General features: G+C 36.2%; 1 protein-coding gene across 5 annotated transcripts in view; it reads right to left on the reverse strand.

Moving 5' to 3' along the window:
- Window positions 1-18642, reverse strand: part of PRKD1 (protein kinase D1) — a 336833-nt gene that overhangs the window by 133788 nt on the left and 184403 nt on the right. For 2 of the 5 annotated variants that reach the window (XM_059181824.1, XM_059181823.1), the window contains exon 2: window positions 16335-16473. The exons of the other annotated variants lie outside the window; for them this stretch is intronic. In XM_059181824.1, the coding sequence (XP_059037807.1) occupies window positions 16335-16473 (139 nt within the window). The remainder of the gene's footprint in view (window positions 1-16334; window positions 16474-18642) is intronic. 5 annotated transcript variants of the gene reach the window in all.

Raw genomic sequence — 18642 nt, forward strand, 5'->3', positions numbered from 1 at the left:
ATTCTAGTATTCTTATCATCCCTTCCTAATAGAGTAACGCATAATGATGTCTTTATCAAGCAAATAAAATTTGAACAATTTAATGAGATGGACAACTTAATGGGATTAGGAAGGACAATTTAATGGGACAACCAATTAAATGATCTTTAGGCAAGTGAACCAACTATAAAAATATATTCTGGATATAAGATGATTCAGGCCTGAGGATCTAATATATAACATGTTGACTATAGTTGATAAAACTGTATTGCATAATTTAAATTTACTAAAAGTAGAAAATAAATGTTTTTACACACAAAAAAGTAAATTTGTGAGGTGATGGAAGTTATGTAACTCAATGGAGGGAATCCTTTCACAGTATATACATGTATCACTCATCATGTTGTACACTTGAAATATTTTACAATTTTATTTGTCAATTATATCTTAATAAAGCTGAAAAAATACCAAATGGAAACACAGAGGAAAACATGACCTAGAAAAGAGGAGATTTTATGGCATTAAATATTTAAAGAATGGCATAAAGAAGTGAGAATAGGATTGGCTTTGCATGTGGTCAGTGGGCAAACTTAAATGACTCAGAAAAATGAGTTAACTATTAGGGCTTGAAGCTTGCGAGTCTTTGTTTTAGGGATTGTATAACTATTGTTATAAGTGCATAAATATTTGACATTTTTAAAAATTTAATTTCAAAATGTATACAGTGGCCATAATGTAAAATAAGAGATTTGTCTAAATATTTTCTCTTTACCTATTAGTCTCAATGGAGACACCAAATGTCTTTACAACTTATAATACTTATTTTAAAAATTAAAAATAAGTATAGGTCTTTAAATTGAAACAGCTATAATCATTCCTTCCACAGCAAGATAGTAAAATGTTGTGTAACTGCTCCAAGATATATTTTATATGACATAGCATTTATTATAGTACTAATATGTCAAGTTTCTACAATTTGCACTACAATACTTGAAAATTGTTATTAAGCAAATCTCCTTTTTTTATGGCAAACGAGAACTAAATATAAGAGGATCCTTATCCATTGATTAGCACCTGCTTCAGAAGCAGATTATTTATGGAATGAGGAAACTCCTTAAGAGTTAGTTTATTCAGAGTATGCTTTATCATTGTACCTACTAAAGAATTAAGGAAGACATGCATTTTATTCTCCTAAACAAAAGGAGAATATGTAAAAGTAGAAAAGAACTATTTTAGAGACTTTGCTAGCTCAGATTCATAACTATTCAGTAGAAGAATATCTTAGAAGAATTTTTAACTTATAAGTTGTAAATCTCACCACATAAAACAATAATTGCTAAGAGGTGATTAGCATAAATGTCAACAGAAAGAGACAAAGTCAGGGAAGGGGCACAGAGAAGGTTTTCACGCTTACAGTATTTCTCGAATTCTTCAGTGGGATGATTGGGGTATTAGTCAGAATTCTCCAGATTAAAAACAGCCAATAGCATGAGATTGGCTCTCACAATTATGCACAATTATGGAGGCTAACAAGTCCCAAGATCAGCAGTCAGCAAGCCCTAGAGTCAATGAAACAGTTCCAATCCCAATCTCAGTCTGAAGGCAAGAGAAAAGCAATGTTCTAGCTCAGGGACAATAAAGCAGATTTTGTTCCCTTGCTCTGCCTTTTTGCTGGTCAGGACTAAAAGAGATTGGGTGAGGAGGCCCACCCACACTGGGGAGGGCTCTCTGCTTCACTCATTCTATTGATTCAAATGTTAATCTTATGCATAAATATCCTCAAAGGCATAACCAGAATGTTTAGCCAAAACTTTGGGCACCCATGGCCCAGTCAAACTAACAGAAAATTAACCATCACAGTTGACCATACTGGTATTCATTGGTATTCACAATTATCTACTTAAATTATACATCCGTGTGTGTACTCTCTTATATGTACAGTAAGAAAAGCTGTACTCAAAAATATTGCTGACAAGTGGCATTAAAACTTGTGTTGCCAAATGTAGTAAAACAACAACAACAAAAAAAAAAAAACCCAAAACAAAAAAAGCCCTAAAGTTGTGTTTTGAATAAATAAATGGAGAAGACACAAATTCTCCTTCCCAAAGAATTAAGCTTAATATATATAGGTAGTTCCCTTTCCAGAATGACAGTGAGATTACAGTGGAGAAACCTGGTCAATACCACCCTAACCTGGTGATGGAAGTCTCACATCATCAGTGAGGTTGTGTTGACACCTGAGAAGTATATAGCACTTCCCTGGTACTTTATACAAAACATCCATAACCCAGCTTATTCATGAGAAATCCATCAGGTAAACCCAAATAGGAGACATACTACAGACTATCTGGTCTGTCTTCCTCAATACTGTCAAAGTCAAGAGAAAAACAAGGAAAGTCTGAGAAATTGTCACTGACCAGTGGACACTGGAAAAACATAACTAAATGCAATGGTGTACTATGACTGGGTCCTGGATCAGAAATAGGACCTTAATGGGGAGGGGGGCAAAAAACCCCACAGAACTGTTAAGTTCAAATCATGGACCAATGTTGATTTCTTAGTTTTCACAAATGTACCATGACGGTGTAAGATGATATAACATTAGAGGAAAGCAAATCTGGGTGAGGTGAACTTTCTGTACTATCTTGACAACTTTTCTGTAAATCTAAAACTATTTAAAAATTTAAAGTTTGTTAAAAAGCATTTGGGTTTTGACTGTTGATTCACTTGCTAGACTGGTATCATCTATGGAGGCTAGTCTGATTTTAAAGCTGGAAAGATGCATTTGGGCTTGTCTCACTTGTTCTGCATGTTAAGTACTCCAGAAGACCAAAAATAGATTTCAGTCATTACAGATAGCAAACCAAGACCTATGCTCAGCACTAAATGTTTTTAAAAGCATAAAACCAGCAAGAGTAGAGATTTACACAGGAGATAATCCTGAAATTGCTATTAAGCTTGAAGGACAAGATGAATCTATTTGGCTCAATATATAAACATTACACATTTTTTCTACATGGAAAAGGTAGTATAATAAAACTATAGATTAAACATATTTTTTATTAAAATTTTACATTTTTTACAAAAAAATGTATGATAACCATTAGAATAACATGTCATAAGGAATAATGTCTCTTTTAGCTTGGAAATTTTCAAATATTTTAACTCCCTAAAATCAAACTTAAATTTTTCTTTTCATGTTGAGAACCATATACAAAGTCTTAAATTAGAAAGTAAAGTATATCAATCATGAACAAGTATTTCTGGATTGCCTACTATGTATCTAGCACTGAGCTAATTGTTACAAGCTTTTTTTCTACAAACAATAACCTACTGTTCTGTCCTTCAGGATTATTAATCTTGTTGAATATGTGAGATAAATGCATATCAAGTACATCCATTTCAGCAAACTTGTGTCTTGCTTTGTCATTGCTCTTCATGACCTGATTCCATAGGAAGTAATTTTTTGCAGGTCAGTTCTCACAAATCCAAATGACCTTAAGTGCTCAAAATTCACATGGTATAAGAGCTCATGTGGAGGAAATATTAACACATCACCAAATGAATTCAACTTAGACCTTTAAACCTATATGAATATCAAAGTGTAAAGGTTGGAGCAAACCAATTTCAAACTTTAGTTTCAGAAGGGTTATGTCTAATCACTGTGAAAAAAGGTGTCTCCAGATGGTTTGCCCCATACCAGATCTTCATGGCTTCCTAATATCATCCCTAGACAAACATTGCTTGTGGATAACATAGTGAATCAAGGGGTAGTTTTTGCTTTGCTTTTTTGTTTTTGTTTTTCAACACCAAGGGATTACTGTGCGGGGAGAAAAATCTTTTTTCTCTTGATTTTTTTTTTTTTTAATAGAGGATCAACGGTTTGGACTCATTGAGAATTCTCTACACAGCTTTATATTACCATGCTCTCAGGATTAACAAGCTGTAACAATCAGAACCTCAAAAAACTTCTGAGGAAAATAAAAATAGAATAAGATGAGACCCAGAGTTAGCCAAAAAAAATTGTCATTTTCTAGAAACTAAAAAACTGAAATTGCCTCACAACATGAAAAAAAAAAAAATGAGCTCAGAGCTCGATTCAAATCTCAATTCTTGTATTAAAATACATGTAGGAAAAGAAATATTTGGTATATTTATTTATGTGGCAACTTCACTTGAAGCCTGAAGTCAACACTGGTAACAGCCTATAGCTGTCTTAAAAATAACTAAGAAAAGTGGAGGTACAAATCCATTCTGGTGTAGTGCTGCTCTTTTCAAATACATCTTTCTATTTTATTCCTCCATACTGCATAATGAATAGTGCTATTGCTGTTGAAGACTTAAAACAGCTGCATTTCTAATTTTGGCAGATTATGAGGGATTTTTACATGGGTTGCATGTTAAAAGCAAAGAAACGACACGCCACCCGGCAGAATGAAAGTGCTGGGCAGATGGCGGCATGGCGGAGCTATTGAATTGAAGTGCTACGAGTCACCACCCATCGTGGGACATCCAAAAGGGGCATGTGGCAGCTTTTCAAGTGAAGCCCAACCTTATACCTCAAACAAAAATAACCCATGTCCATGAGGTCTCCAGAGGGCCATGCAGTAGCCATTCTCCAATTGGCCTTTGTTAACAGAGGCAGCCTTCCATGCCTTTATTTCGCTGATTTTGATGGTATATACAATTCTGACTTTCTTTCCTTCCTTTCCTCCTCCGAACTCTCCTGTCACGTGTGTATGCATGTGTGTGTGTTGGAGAGAGAAGGAGAGGAAAAGAGAGAGATATATAGGGAAACAGTGTATATGTCATAATTCTTCCCATTACTAAGGGAACTATCCCTGCAGAAGACAAGAAAGCATTCCAATGTCTTCACAGTGAAAAAGGAAAAAGATATAAGATCATAAATAGTCTTAAAAAAAATCATAAATAGTCTTGATCAGTATCAATTTTTACTGACCAATCTTGACCAAAACATTTTAAAAACCGCATTCAGAATGCTGCTATGTCAATTTCCCCAAAACCTAGAGAAGTGATTTTCCTGAGAATAAACAGATGGGCACTATACCAAAAAAGGTTTGGCCTTCAAAACCAGGTTTCCTTGAATTCAAAGCAGCTTATGAAGTATGAGGATAAAGTATTATGACTGCTTCTTAATAAATATTCTAGAATATACATTAATTAAATGGTATCTTTTCTGGGCACCTGGGTGGCTCAGTTGGTTAGGCATCTGCCTTCAGCTCAGGTCACGATCCCAGGGTTCTGGAATCAAGTCCTACAACCAGCTCGCTGCTTATCAGGGAATCTGCTTCTCCCTCTCCCTCTGCCGCTGATCACTGCTTGTGCGCTCTCTCTCTCAAAGAAAAAAAGAAAAAAGAATGTTGTCTTTTTAAACTCAGACAACATCCACTGTCAATTAATGACATTTTGATTATATTTTTTTATGTTTTTGTAAGCCAGCAAAAATTTATGTTGGAAAAAGGTAAGGTAAAACAAAGAAATGAAGCCATTCACCAATTGTACAATTTGTTTATGTATTACACCATGATGCTGTGCTCTTCTTCCTGACCTTTTTTTCTCCTAACAACACTTCCCATTTCCTTCATTTGTATTATGATTTTACAAGATCCTTATGTTCTAGGGAGTGTGTTAGATACTATATATTATTATCATGTGCTTCCTCAGTTTGAAGGTGAGGAAACTGACACCCAGACCCTAACTAGCCTTCCCAGTGCCACAGAGCTAATAAATGCAGTGCTGGGAACTGAACTCAGGCAGTTCATTTCCAGAGTCTATGCTTTTAAGCAGTAAGGTATTTTGTGTAGCATGCAATGAAACAAGATAAAGAAATTAAGAAACCTGGGGAAATGGAATCTTGTGGCAAATACAAAGAATTAGTACAGTGAAAGTAACATAGCATTGACTTGTGCCATATCAAAGGTGGCCCATGAATTCCAGTCTCAGAGGGTGAGGTCAAAGCAAAAAGAAAAACCAGACATCATGTAAGAGTAACATTACTTATAAAATAAAGCTGTTTAGGGGTACTAGAGTCTTGGGAATTTGTCCTGTAAGGAAGTCATATGGTAATATAGTGGACAATTTCTCCCCGGAGATTTTGGTAATAGATACACTACCAAAGCATTCAGGTGTGTTATTTCTAATATTCCTCTAAATGTCATATCAAAGAACATTTCAGTAGAGGCATTTCTGCAGCATGTGTGTGGGGGGGGTTGTGTATGTGTGTGTGCAAACAATATGTTTTAGATATTTAGGAGTAAATTTGGTTTATCTCCCTGCTCTAACAGAAATTTTTTTTTTGATAGTGAAATGTTTATATCAATATGGCAGCTATTAATTAATGTGTCTATTAAACACTTGAAATATAATGTGACTAAAGATCTCAGCTTTAATTTTACCTATTTTTAGGTAAATATAGTATAGCCACTCATAGTTAGTGTGGACAGGACGGAACTAGAGAAATGGTTGGGTTGCCTATCTCTCAGCCAATTCTCATGAACAGAATTTCATGTTTTTATAACAGATGGACAAAACAAAAACTGAACAGTTTTATTCTCCAGTTTAAGCCTAAGAACACAAGAATTTTGTGCTAACTCAATACTAATAATTTTTTCAAAGACTATGACAAAAATCATATTCATATCACCTCTATATAGAAGTTAGCCAAGGAAATACCTATTTACCAGATACTATGATTGCCTAAAGCATTTTTAATATTAGGATCTGATTCTGTAATCACCTATTTCGTTACCTCCGATGTGTAAAAATCATTTTTGAGTTGGAGTGTAATTTCTTACATAATTCAGACTCAAATCTGGTAAATGAGGTAAAATAATAAGACTTTTGTGTGTGTTGTGTATTTTACACACCAATTCATGTAAAAAGGCAAAAAGAATGAACTAGTATCTTAGGATATTTTCTAGAATGATTCTGAATAGGCAAAGTTCTCTGAGATCCTGTTACACATTGAGGTGCTAACATGGTAAGATTTACATACATGAGCTGGTTAAATCTCCAACCCAATAAGCAAATATAAAGAATTTTTGGTTACCCAGAGATCAGAAAATACAGAGAAAAGGTTCCTTTTGTGTGGTTTTCATTATTCCTGTGTTCTTTTCCTGTTTATCTGAATGAGTTATAATACTGGCTTCAATTAGAGAAGTAATAGTTGAAAAGAGAAGAGAGGGAAAAACTCTGATTTCTGGCTGGATAGCCACTCACCAGATGGTGAAGAATTCGGCCTTAGGCTAATTCTGTGTGAACAGAGGGGCTTGATATGTCTGTCTCTGAAAACCATGGTATGTACATGGAGAGATCTATGGAGATTTAGACTCTGGTTTTGGAGCACATGACTCAGCTTTTCCTATAGATGGTGCCAACTGACCCTTAGGCACAGACAGCTGTTCTGTTAGGTGGATAAAAGCAATGGTGTTCCAATGGGAGGTCTAGGGGTGGGGGGAGGAGGAGGAGCAGGAAAGGTCAGCCAGCATCCCAGGATATCAGTCCTTGTTCTTTCCAGACATGGAAATAGAGAAGTCAGGGCCTGAGGCCAGCTCCAGTGTCACTCCTAGGAGCTAACACAGATATGGAGCACGGAGGTCCCAAATGAGGAAATGACACAAAACTGATGAAGGCAGGTGAGATAAGCATGGGGGGGCGAGGGGAAGTGCATCCAAAAGGAGTGATTACTGAATACATTTAAGAAAAAGAGCAAGAATATTTGAAAGAAAAGAGCAATGGCTAGGAAAACTGGTTGAAGGAAGAATGAACTGAGGTGGGTAACAAAGGAGTTACTTGGACATGGTGAAGAGCATAACCTAGGAGTTGTGGGAATCAGATGGGAAAACAATTGGTGTTTAATGAATTGGGTCTCATTTTACATAAGAAATGTGAAATACACAGAAATATTTTGAAAGCAGAACTGGATTTCTAAAAATAAGTAATTTCTAAAAAATAATAAGTTTTTGACAACATGTAGAAGATCGTAAGAATCTGGAAAAGGATTAGTCAAGTGATAATAATATTGACATTACTAATAGATTAGGCCAAGGAGAGCCAACAGTAAGCAATGAAATTCAATTCCTACAGAACAGCAGTAACTTTTGGAGTACCAATTTAATAATGTGCTTATTAGTTTGTTCATTTTGTTACTTCAAGCATCCATTCACTCAACAAACAGACGTTGATTGCATGTGACATGCCAGGTCCTGAGGATTCAATATAAAAATAAATGGTTCTTGTGGTACACAAACAATGAATTTTAGAACATTGAAAAAAAATTAAATTAAATTAAATTAAAAAAAATCTGTAGTCCATTGGGGTGGCAGTGGAACAAGAAGGCAGAGTACCTCACATTTCACTAGGCATCTTGTGAAATGCTTTATATATACCCTCATGAAATCTGCAGCCCAACATCAGAGTAAAGACACTACTATTGCTCTAAGGACTCAGGGAAAGAAGGTGACTAGCCCATCATTACGAAAGACATAAATGGCAGATCTAGGACTTATTCCAGTCTTTGACTAGAAGTCTACTAGTTATCAAACTGAATTTATATGGATATATGCCATAAAATAATTGTGATGTGTATTTCTAAGTTAATATATGTAAAGCACTTAAAACTGTGCCTAACACATAATGAATGCTATACGTCCTTGTATCATCATCACTAATGTTGTTTCTCTTAAAGAACGACATGAGGGGTAATATTATTTATTCAAAATTAAACAAGAGAAATTGAACACAGCAGGATGTAAAATGTGTATAAAGTTTTCAAATGAAATAAGATTCTTCAAAGAACTTTTCCCTTTAGGGTTTGTCTTATGCCCCATGTTACCTGGGGAGAATGTTTTCACTCTGCCTTGACAATTAGGATTAGTGTAAAAAGACAGAGAAGCAATGCACTATTGTGCCACATCTCCCTAGAGACTCCACTACACAAAGAGACAAATAATAGAGAAAACTATCAAATTAAGGAAGGAGTCCTCTGAGCCACCACATCCCTGTTGAGGTCACAAGTTGGGAAAGGTGGAAAGTCTACGGAAACATTCCAATAGCCTCCTCTTTGTATTCACTTTTCTATGAAAACAATTAAAGGTAGTGCAAAGAATCTAAAATGAGGTTTACTTGCAAGATAAAGAGGAAAAGGAAAGAGGATTAGTATTAACAATAATAGAAAGGAAACACTGAAGACACACTTAACATAAACCATAGGTCGAAGAAAAGAGTAATGACCTGTAATCTTACATTGCATTTTTCCATTATTACAATACTGCCAGCACAGATAATTGCACCTTACGTTGGACAGAAATCGGCATCACCAAGCCTGGAACACTTACATGTCCAAAACAACTACAAAAAAATATAAATTGAGTACTCAAGGCCAGGTCTTTGACAGCCTTAATTACTCAACCAGTATGAAGACTGGGGAGGTGCTTCCCATGATTAATTCTCCCTTCTTAAAAACAAACAAACAAAACTATGTCTATCTAATGTATTCCTGGGGAAATAATAATACAGTTATCCAATGTATCACTCTCATGGTTTTCCTCCTCCACTCAATTTCAGAGGAGTAGAGAACACTGCTAAGCAATGTCCTACATCTGAGAAAAATGGATATAACTGGGACAGTACCATATAAATCAATAATTTGCATTTTCTATAAAAATAAAAGGACCTTGCTAGAATTTTGCCTTGTTTTGTTTTATTTTGCTTTTGGCTCATGGTTGAGGTATAGAATCCAAGTAATAGCAAAACATGGTCATAAGGATTCCTTAAATATAGTGATGCTAAGACACTATTTCAATTTCGATCAGAGTTGTGAAATTATATGATGGGATCCTGTTTAAGCAGGGGCATGGTTACTTTTTTTCATATTTTGTACTGTAACTGTATGAAGAAGAGTCTCTGGGTTTTCTTAACCTGATCACAGTTTATGTATTTATTAAATATTTATTCTTTTTAATAAAGAAGAGGGAATAAGGGTTCTATGATAAAAATGTCAGTGGAACCCGTAGCTCATTACTGGTTTTGTCGTTACAAATACCATCAATATTTTGCTGAAACATCAATGAACCATAGTAGGAATTCTTTGAAGAGATTCTCAAGAAATCCTATTTTTACTTGTCCCAAGTTCAAAGGGCTAACCTTTAGTTGAGGTAATGTTAACAGCGACTAAACACTTAGATTCAAGCTCTGGTACTACCTCTACTACTTCCTGCAGGATGTAGGCAAGTTAAAATGTTATATTTTATAGCTTTAAGGTATCTGATTTCACTACCTCCCAGAGTCTTTGTGAAGAAAACCTTACTTATGTAAACTGATTCAAAAGCTTGTACTATAATGTAAACAGTACTATAATGTAAACAAAGCTCTCTTTCTTCTTAACTCCTGTTTTTCCATGTTTCAAATATTACCCTCTGTGAGAGAAAAGTGGCCTCTGTGTAGACAGAACAGATACACCCTCTCAGACCACTGATTCATGGGCTTGACCCAGAGAGGGTAGTATCGCCAGTGTAGATTGCTGAGGTCAAGACTCACCATATACTTGGAGGGGAAAAAAATGTGTCTGTGTTAAAGTGAATTTGGGAAGTGAACTTGGAGACTCCTGCTTCATATTAGCATGCACCAAAATTCTGAAAAGTCCTGCAATAAATAACTCTTTTAATATTGTTTGACACAACACTTCTCAAAGTCATCAGACCAGGATTTCCAACAACCATGAACACTGAGGAGAAAGGCTGCTTAGAGTGTGAAGAAGAGAAGCAACCAGAATAGCTAACATTTATTGTGTAGTTGCCTGTGTGTAGAAATCTCTGAAGTGCTTTCCATGCATTAACTTACTTTTAATGTTTTTAGTAACCTTACAATGTAAGGGCCGGTGTTGTCTCTGTTTCACAGGTAAGGAAACTAGGGCATATAATGACTAAATGTCTTTGCAAAGATGTGAATAGTGAGGAATAGAAAAAGAATATGAAGCCAGATGATCTGGCCCTGGAAACTGTTTAATTGTTAATGCACAGCACTTAACCTGCAGATTGAGGAAAATGTGGAACCCGTGCACTATTAGCCTTTTGCAACACTTTCATGCAGTTCTAAGGTTCTTTTTTGACTGAAAAACAAACAAAACCCCCTGAATCTCACAGACTATACAGCTTGTTCAAAGGAAATCAATGATATTATATGCCCAAGAAATTAGTTCTCCAGCATCTTGGAACAGGAGCCAAACCACTCAACAAACACATCAAACAACATGTGAGAACAAGACTTGGTGTGAGAGAGAGTATGTGATCACTCTTAGGTGGCTGTAGCTCTCCTTGGAGTCCTCTTCATATTCTCATTTTTCCTTCATCAGTTATATCCAAATGGGTATACATCTCTTCACTTTTACTGCTAAAATACTTCTTAACCTCTCTCTAGTTCCAGCTCTGGAATCACTGCCTGAAAAGAGGACCACAGCCCCCTCTGCCTGGACTATATAGCACTAGCTTTCTCATGAGACTCTCCTCTCTAGATGGTGTGATATAACTAACCAGCCACATGTGGTAACAATGCTTTGCAAAAGTTCTAAGTAATACTGCATAAATCTGTTGTAAAAAAAAATGGTGAAAAATATTTGGAAAAAAATTGATTTTTACCATCAATGAAAGAAGAAAAATTCAACATTTAGCTCTAAGACTTTAAATTGTAATTTTGCTACAGAAATTCTTATAGTCTTTGTCTATTTTCCATTTAACCATCTATTAGATACACACACACACACACACACACACACACACACACACAAATTATTAGAGATCAAGCCCCCAAAAACAAAAAACAAAGAGTTGAGTCATGGGAATGCAGTTCTGTTATTAATTTGCTTTGCTACGGCTGAATTACTATGCTTTGATGGAGACCCATCGTGAAGAAGGCTTCAGATAAATTTCATGAACTATACACTTGAACTTGACTTTGGCCCCAGTAAGAGAAATTTCCACTTGCAGTGTTTTCCTACTCAATAACAATAGTAACAATGCTAATCCTTTGCTTAACAGACAAAGAAAATTTGCCAGTGGTGGGAGTGTGCATGGTGGGGAACTTCCATGGAGTTATTTCTTTTTTATCTCCAGAACCCAACCCATCCACCCATGAGCAATGTTTTCCTGGCTTACTGGGTCTAAATGCACTAGCTCACACAAGCCCTGTTTTTCAAAAAGAAAAGGAGAGAGAAAATCAGCAAATTAGCCAGGAGCAGCCTGGTTAGTACTAACAGATGATGAACGGTCTCAGCATAAAATGACATAAGCAAGAGAAAATTCTTGATGTTGCCTGAAGAGACAAGAGTATTTCACCTTCCTCAAAATTAGTTTTTTCCATATTTTCTCACATTTTATTGTATTCCTATGTCAGAACATGTTGCTATTAGAAGAACAGTGGTTAAACATTTAAAAGAATCAGATTATGTTCATGCTGAACTACAGACTAAAATTTATGGGGAAAAACAGAAAATTTTAATAAATGAATTTTAACAATAGAATTATAGTCGTTAAGAGGAAAATCTCCACCACATTATGTTCTGAAATGGGTTGAAAGGCAACAGAGGGGATACCCAGTGTTTTGTTCCTGCCTCCTACAGCTATAGCATTTTGAATGAGGTTGATCCTTAATCACACCTTCAGGAAATGCGTATTTCTCAAGTACAGCACTTCATATTCTTCCGGGACTGGGTCAAGAATTTGTAAGTGATATGAGCTCGCTTGCATCCATGCCTGAAGTGCCTTCGTTAGCAATCATTTGTCCTGCCTCCAATTATAATGCAATGCAACCCTGCCCACATTATAGGCACTAATTTCTGGTAAGGGCTGAGTCAGAGCACAGCAAGGAGATGTGAACTTTCTATTTCTTACTATTGAGGACATGCTTAGAAATAATAGTTTTATAACAAATCAGTATTTTTTTCAAAATTTTGTAAATGTGATAACTTCTAATGTGAAAGCCACTCATACATATTTATTGAGAACCTCATCTATGGTAACAAAAGGATGTGGGGGCAGGAGGGAAGAAGAGATTGCTGAACAGTAGTTAAGGCCGGTAAAGATGAGTCTGCATTGAGACACAGAGGCAGGGGACTGTGTCTAGAAGCCACGCGTAGCTCAGGACCAGGAATGGCAAAAATGGATGGTAAAGTCATTCAGATTACAGACCTACGTAACAGGCCCCGTGAAGGTGTAAGGGAACACGAGATAGTTGAGACGGCATCCAAGTGACATAAGACATGCCCATGGTGGCCTACATCTTGGGGGGAAAGAAAAAAGAAAGGTAAAAATACAGTCTGAAGATGGCAGGGGGGCAAGGGACTGAAAACTATAGTCAAACAACAGGGCCCAGGATCGGATTTGGGACCAGCAAGCAAGATGGAGGAGGAGCGCTCAAGCGAGGACCTCGGAACTGGACCAGGCCTTTGTGGTGAGCTCAGGCACAGGCAACTGATGACAAGCAGAAAGGAAAGGGGTGTGGGGAAAAACAGAGTTCTAATGAGGGGAGGGGTGGTTAAGGAAAAACCATTTTTAACATTTACTGAGGAAATCATAATGTGAAGCATAACAGTGGGAGAGGAGGGACGAGAATCCAGCTGCCGAGGAAGCCAACAGGGAAACGCAAAAGATCATCAATTAAATATAATTGAATGTGTATATATATATAAAACACATATACTACACATATTATATATAATAAATAATTATAAATACATATATTTAATTAAACATATATGCTTGTATATTTAAGGGTTAAATGACACTGAGGAAGGGAGACTACATGGGCTGGAAAAGTTGAAAGCCTCCAGGGTTCAAATCTGAAACTAGTCTGTTACAGAATGGCTCATTTTAAATACCGACAAATCAGCTGATAAGAGTAGAAGAGGGCTTCCTGAGCCTGGCATTGGGACAACAGGTAAGAAAAAAAGGCTACCTTTAAGAGCCCTCTCAGCAACTATGGCCAGGGAAACAGGAGAGGCGGAACATGGAACAGAAAGGGTGGCTGGCAAAAGAAGTGGAGTATAAGCACCATGAGGGTCTTGGTTTGCAGAGATGGTGAGGAGAAGCATCATGCTGTTCGCTGGGCGGTGGGGCAATGCAGAGGGCTGTGTCAGGTCAGTGTGCTGAAGAGCAGGTCCCACTCACTGAGGTAACACACAAACAAACAGCCCTCTTCCCTCGCCCATAAGCACAAGCACACCCACACACAGCTTGCATTCAATCTGTCTGGTATCACTATAAAACGTTTGACAACAAAACTAAAATGGCAAGAAAAATAAATCAAATTTTGAAATGCAATTAAAAAAAATTCTCATATATTTCTGGACATTGCCAGAGGCAAAAAAAAAAAAAAAAAGATTCATAAAACATATTACATTATTTGCAAAGCAGTCTGGCTATGAGTTTAATATGAATTATAGAGAGAATGGATCCAGGGCATGATTTCCCTGAATAATTTATTTCAGGCAGCCCCTCTGATTCAGAAATAGGAAACTTAAAAAACAACATGTCTAAGGCACTAGTTTTTTGAGGCCAGGTGCGCTAGTTTTGTAAGAGAGCCAACAAGAGGTAACAGCATACAGGTTTCTTAAAAAATTAAAAATACAACTACCACATGATCCAATAAGATTCCACTACTGGGTATTCACCTAAAGAAAATGAAAACACTAAATCAAAAAGATATATGTACCTCTATGTTTATTGCAGCATTATTCACAATAGCCAAGATATGGAAGCAACCCAAGTGTCCATCAACAGATGATTTGGTATGTGCATACAATGGAATATTACTCAGCCATAAAAAGAATGAAATCCTCCTTTGTAACAACATAGACATCTAGAGGGTATAATGATAAATCAAACAAGTCAGTCAGAGGGAGACAAATACCATATGATTTCACTCATGCAGAATTTAAGAAACAGAACCAATGAACAAAGGAAAAAAGAAACAAGCAAAAAACCAGACTCTTAACTTTAGAGGACAACCTGATGTTTGCTGGAGGGGAGGTGAATAGGAGTGATGGGTAAAACAGATGAAGAGGATAAAGAGTACACTCATAACAAGCATGGAATAATGTACAAAATTGCTGAACCACTATATTGTATACCTGAAACTAATATAACACTATGTTAATTATACTTGAATAAAAGATATATATGAAAAAATAATAAAGTGGTTGGTATTATCTACAAAAAACACATGAAAGCTTTTGCTTTTTTGATTTAGCAAGTGGCAAACCTATAAACAAGAACTTTATAACTTCTATCTAACAAAACAAGTTGTTTTACAGGATCTAGCTATACAGTGAAAATGCGGCAATCCCAGGACCTCCCACTGTGATAGGTGATCAATAAAGACAAAGACAAATTGGAGTGAATCAAAGCAAGGTCCAGCTGAATTATAAACAAGGCAACCAAGGTCTGGGCTCTGAACAAGTTGAAGAACTTGAGGAAGTGCAATCTAACATCACTAAAGCTAGTGGATTTCCTTTAGTCAAAGAGATAACATGCAAAGATGGCAAGAGGGGAGAAAAGAGCAACATAATCGGAGTTTCTCAATAATTCCTCAATTTGCACAAAAATCAACATTAAAAATCTGGATCTCTATGTATTAGTATTGCACTGATCACTGTTGTAAGGATCCCCACGACAGCTGTTCTCTGGCACTTTTTTTTTTTTAAGTTAAATACGCCTATTTTTTTTTTTTTCTGCATTGATACACACAGTCTGATTAGTAACTTCTAAAACCTAAATAAGAAATATAAATCTGGGCAGAGGGAAACACAGCTGCTCCTCAGAACTGGCTGGTATCACATGATATGGCTTGACCTGCTATAACTCCTGAACTCAGGTTTCCAAGTTGGTCCTGGCTTAGAGTGAGTAGACATCTGACTTAACTAAAGCTACGGATTCCTAGCCCTGTTGCTATCTCTTGGCTTCCAGACCCTCCATGCATGTATTTGGGGCCCTAATATCTGTCTTTCACCGTTGGGTAGGTTGTTTTTTTGTTTTTTTGCTTTTGCTGCTGCCCAAACGATTCAAGATGATGAATGGAAAGTATGCTTGTGTGTTGCTGGGAGGCCGGGGAGATGGTACAGTTGAGGAAAGTGACTGGGACAGTACTGAGGGCAGAATCAGCCAACTCAAGACAAACTGTTTGCTTTTTCCAAAAAATAATTTGAACGTTCCTGTAGACAGAGGCCTAACATTTTCTTTTAGGGCAGAGTTTGATGTATGTTTTCTATGTTGCCTTAAAGATTATGCCGAAGATTTCTTCAAATACAAACTATTAATCTATGGATAGAGAAATAAGTGTACTACCTGACAGGACAACTTCAATAAGATCACCTTCCTGGATATCACTAGCCGTTTTCACCAGCTGAAGGATGTTTTCGGAGGTAGGGTCATGGCGAAAAAGCAGGATCTTATCATACATTCCATAGAAACCACACTCAGGAAACTGTAAATACAAATACCACAATAGGTTACATGTCAAAATCTTCCCGAATTTAGAATAGAAACAAACAAACAAACAAACAAACAAAAAGTGTCAGGACACAAATACAAGTTAACTGATATTTTTATGCTACGTCAAATAGTTAAGGTAAAATTGACACTCAGTAAAATTCACCCTTTTTAGTGTGCTGTTCTGTAATTTTTGACAAATGTATAGGAGAACTACATACCATATATGTGATATACACAAAACAGTCAAGATACAGAACAGTTTCCATTACCCCCTAAAATTTCTCCATGCCCATTTTATTATAAACTTCTCCCCTGATGCCCAGCCCCTAGAAAACACTGATCTTTCTGCGTCCATAATTTGGTCTTCTCAAGAAGATCGTATGAATGGTATTGTACCATTTACATTGTATAATTTAAAATCTGACATTTTTCTTTTTCTTTTAAGATTTCTTATTTATTTGAGAGAGAAAGGGAGCATGAATGGGGAGGAGGGGGAGAGGGAGAATCAGACCCCCAGTGAGCAGGAAGCCTGATGCCAGACTTGATCTCAGGACCCTGAGATCATGACCTGAGTTGAAGGCAGCCACTTAACCTAGTGAGCCATTCAGGTGCCTGAATCTGATGTTTTTCATGTAGTATAATGGATTTAAGGTTGTTCATTCTGCTACATGTATCATTAATCTTTTCATTTTCATTCCTGAGGAATGTTCCATTATATTGCATGGATATACCACAGTGCATGTATCCATTCCTCAGTTGAAGGGCATTTTATTTCCAATTTTTGACTAGTACAAATAAAGCTGTTATAAATGTTTACTTAGAGGTTTTTGTGTGAACACAAGTTCTTCTTTGACTGGGGTGTATGGGAGTATCTGGGTAACTTTATAAAACATTTCTACTAAGATTTAGCACTTAGATAGTATTACTTAGATTTCCATTTCCTCTTAAGTGAGGTTTGGTAGTTTTCTTTCAAGGAATCTACTGATTTTATCTAAATTGTTGATTTTCTGGTCAAAAGGTTTTTTAAAAAAATATTATTCTTTTATCACACTTTTAATGCTGTAGGGTCCATAGTGATGTCTTTTTATTGCTTTTTCATAATTTGTGTCTTTTCTCTCTTATTGTTTGATCAGTCTCTGACCATCAGTCTATTTATCTGTTTTTTTTTTTTTTTTTTTTTTTTTTTTTTTAAAGATTTTTTTATTTATTAATTTGACAGAGAGAAATCACAAGTAGATGGAGAGGCAGCCAGAGAGAGAGAGGGAAGCAGGCTCTCTGCTGAGCAGAGAGCCCGATGCGGGACTCGATCCCAGAACTCTGAGATCATGACCTGAGCCGAAGGCAGCGGCTTAACCCACTGAGCCACCCAGGCGCCCTATTTATCTGTTTTTAAGTCAGTTCCATATTGTTTTTGATTACTGTAACATATTTTGAAATGAGGAAGTATCATGCTTCTAGCTTTATTCTTCTTGCTCAAAATCACCTGAGCTATTTGGAGTCTTTTGTGGTTCCTTATGAATTTTAGAATTGTTTTTTCTACTTCTATAAAAAAATGCCATTGGTATTTTGAATGGTATTCCATTGAATCTGCAGATTGCTTTGGGTAGTACAGACATTGTAACAATAGTAATTCTTCCAATACATGAATGTGCAATGTCTTTCTATTTATTTGTGTTTGTTTCCTTTCTTTTAGTAATGTTTTATAGTTTTCATTGTACAAGTCTTTCATCTCATATTTTCATTAAAATGTTTGAAAATTCTTTTCTACTAAGTCCATTACCTTTACCATTCTGGTCTATTTTCATTAATTCTTTTAATTCTTATGGGTTACATTTCCTCCTCCATTTCCTGCTTTTTCATATGTATGCTTTCTAAAAATTGAAGTATGGTTAACATACAATGTTTCATTAGTTTCAGGTGTACAACATAGTGGTTCAACAATTCTATTTGTTATGCTATGCTCACCAAAAGTGTAACTACCATCTGTTACCATAGAATGCTATGAAAATACCTTGACTACATTCCCTGTGTTGTACATTTCATCCCTGTAATTTATTCATTCCATACCCAAAAGCTTCTACCTCCCACTCCCCTTCACCATTTTGTCCAACCCCTTACTCTCTGGAAACCACCAGTTTGTTCTCTGTATTTATGGATCTGT

Source organism: Mustela lutreola, chromosome 7 (genome assembly GCF_030435805.1).
Source record: "Mustela lutreola isolate mMusLut2 chromosome 7, mMusLut2.pri, whole genome shotgun sequence".
In the NCBI taxonomy this organism is placed as follows: Eukaryota; Metazoa; Chordata; class Mammalia; order Carnivora; family Mustelidae; genus Mustela; species Mustela lutreola.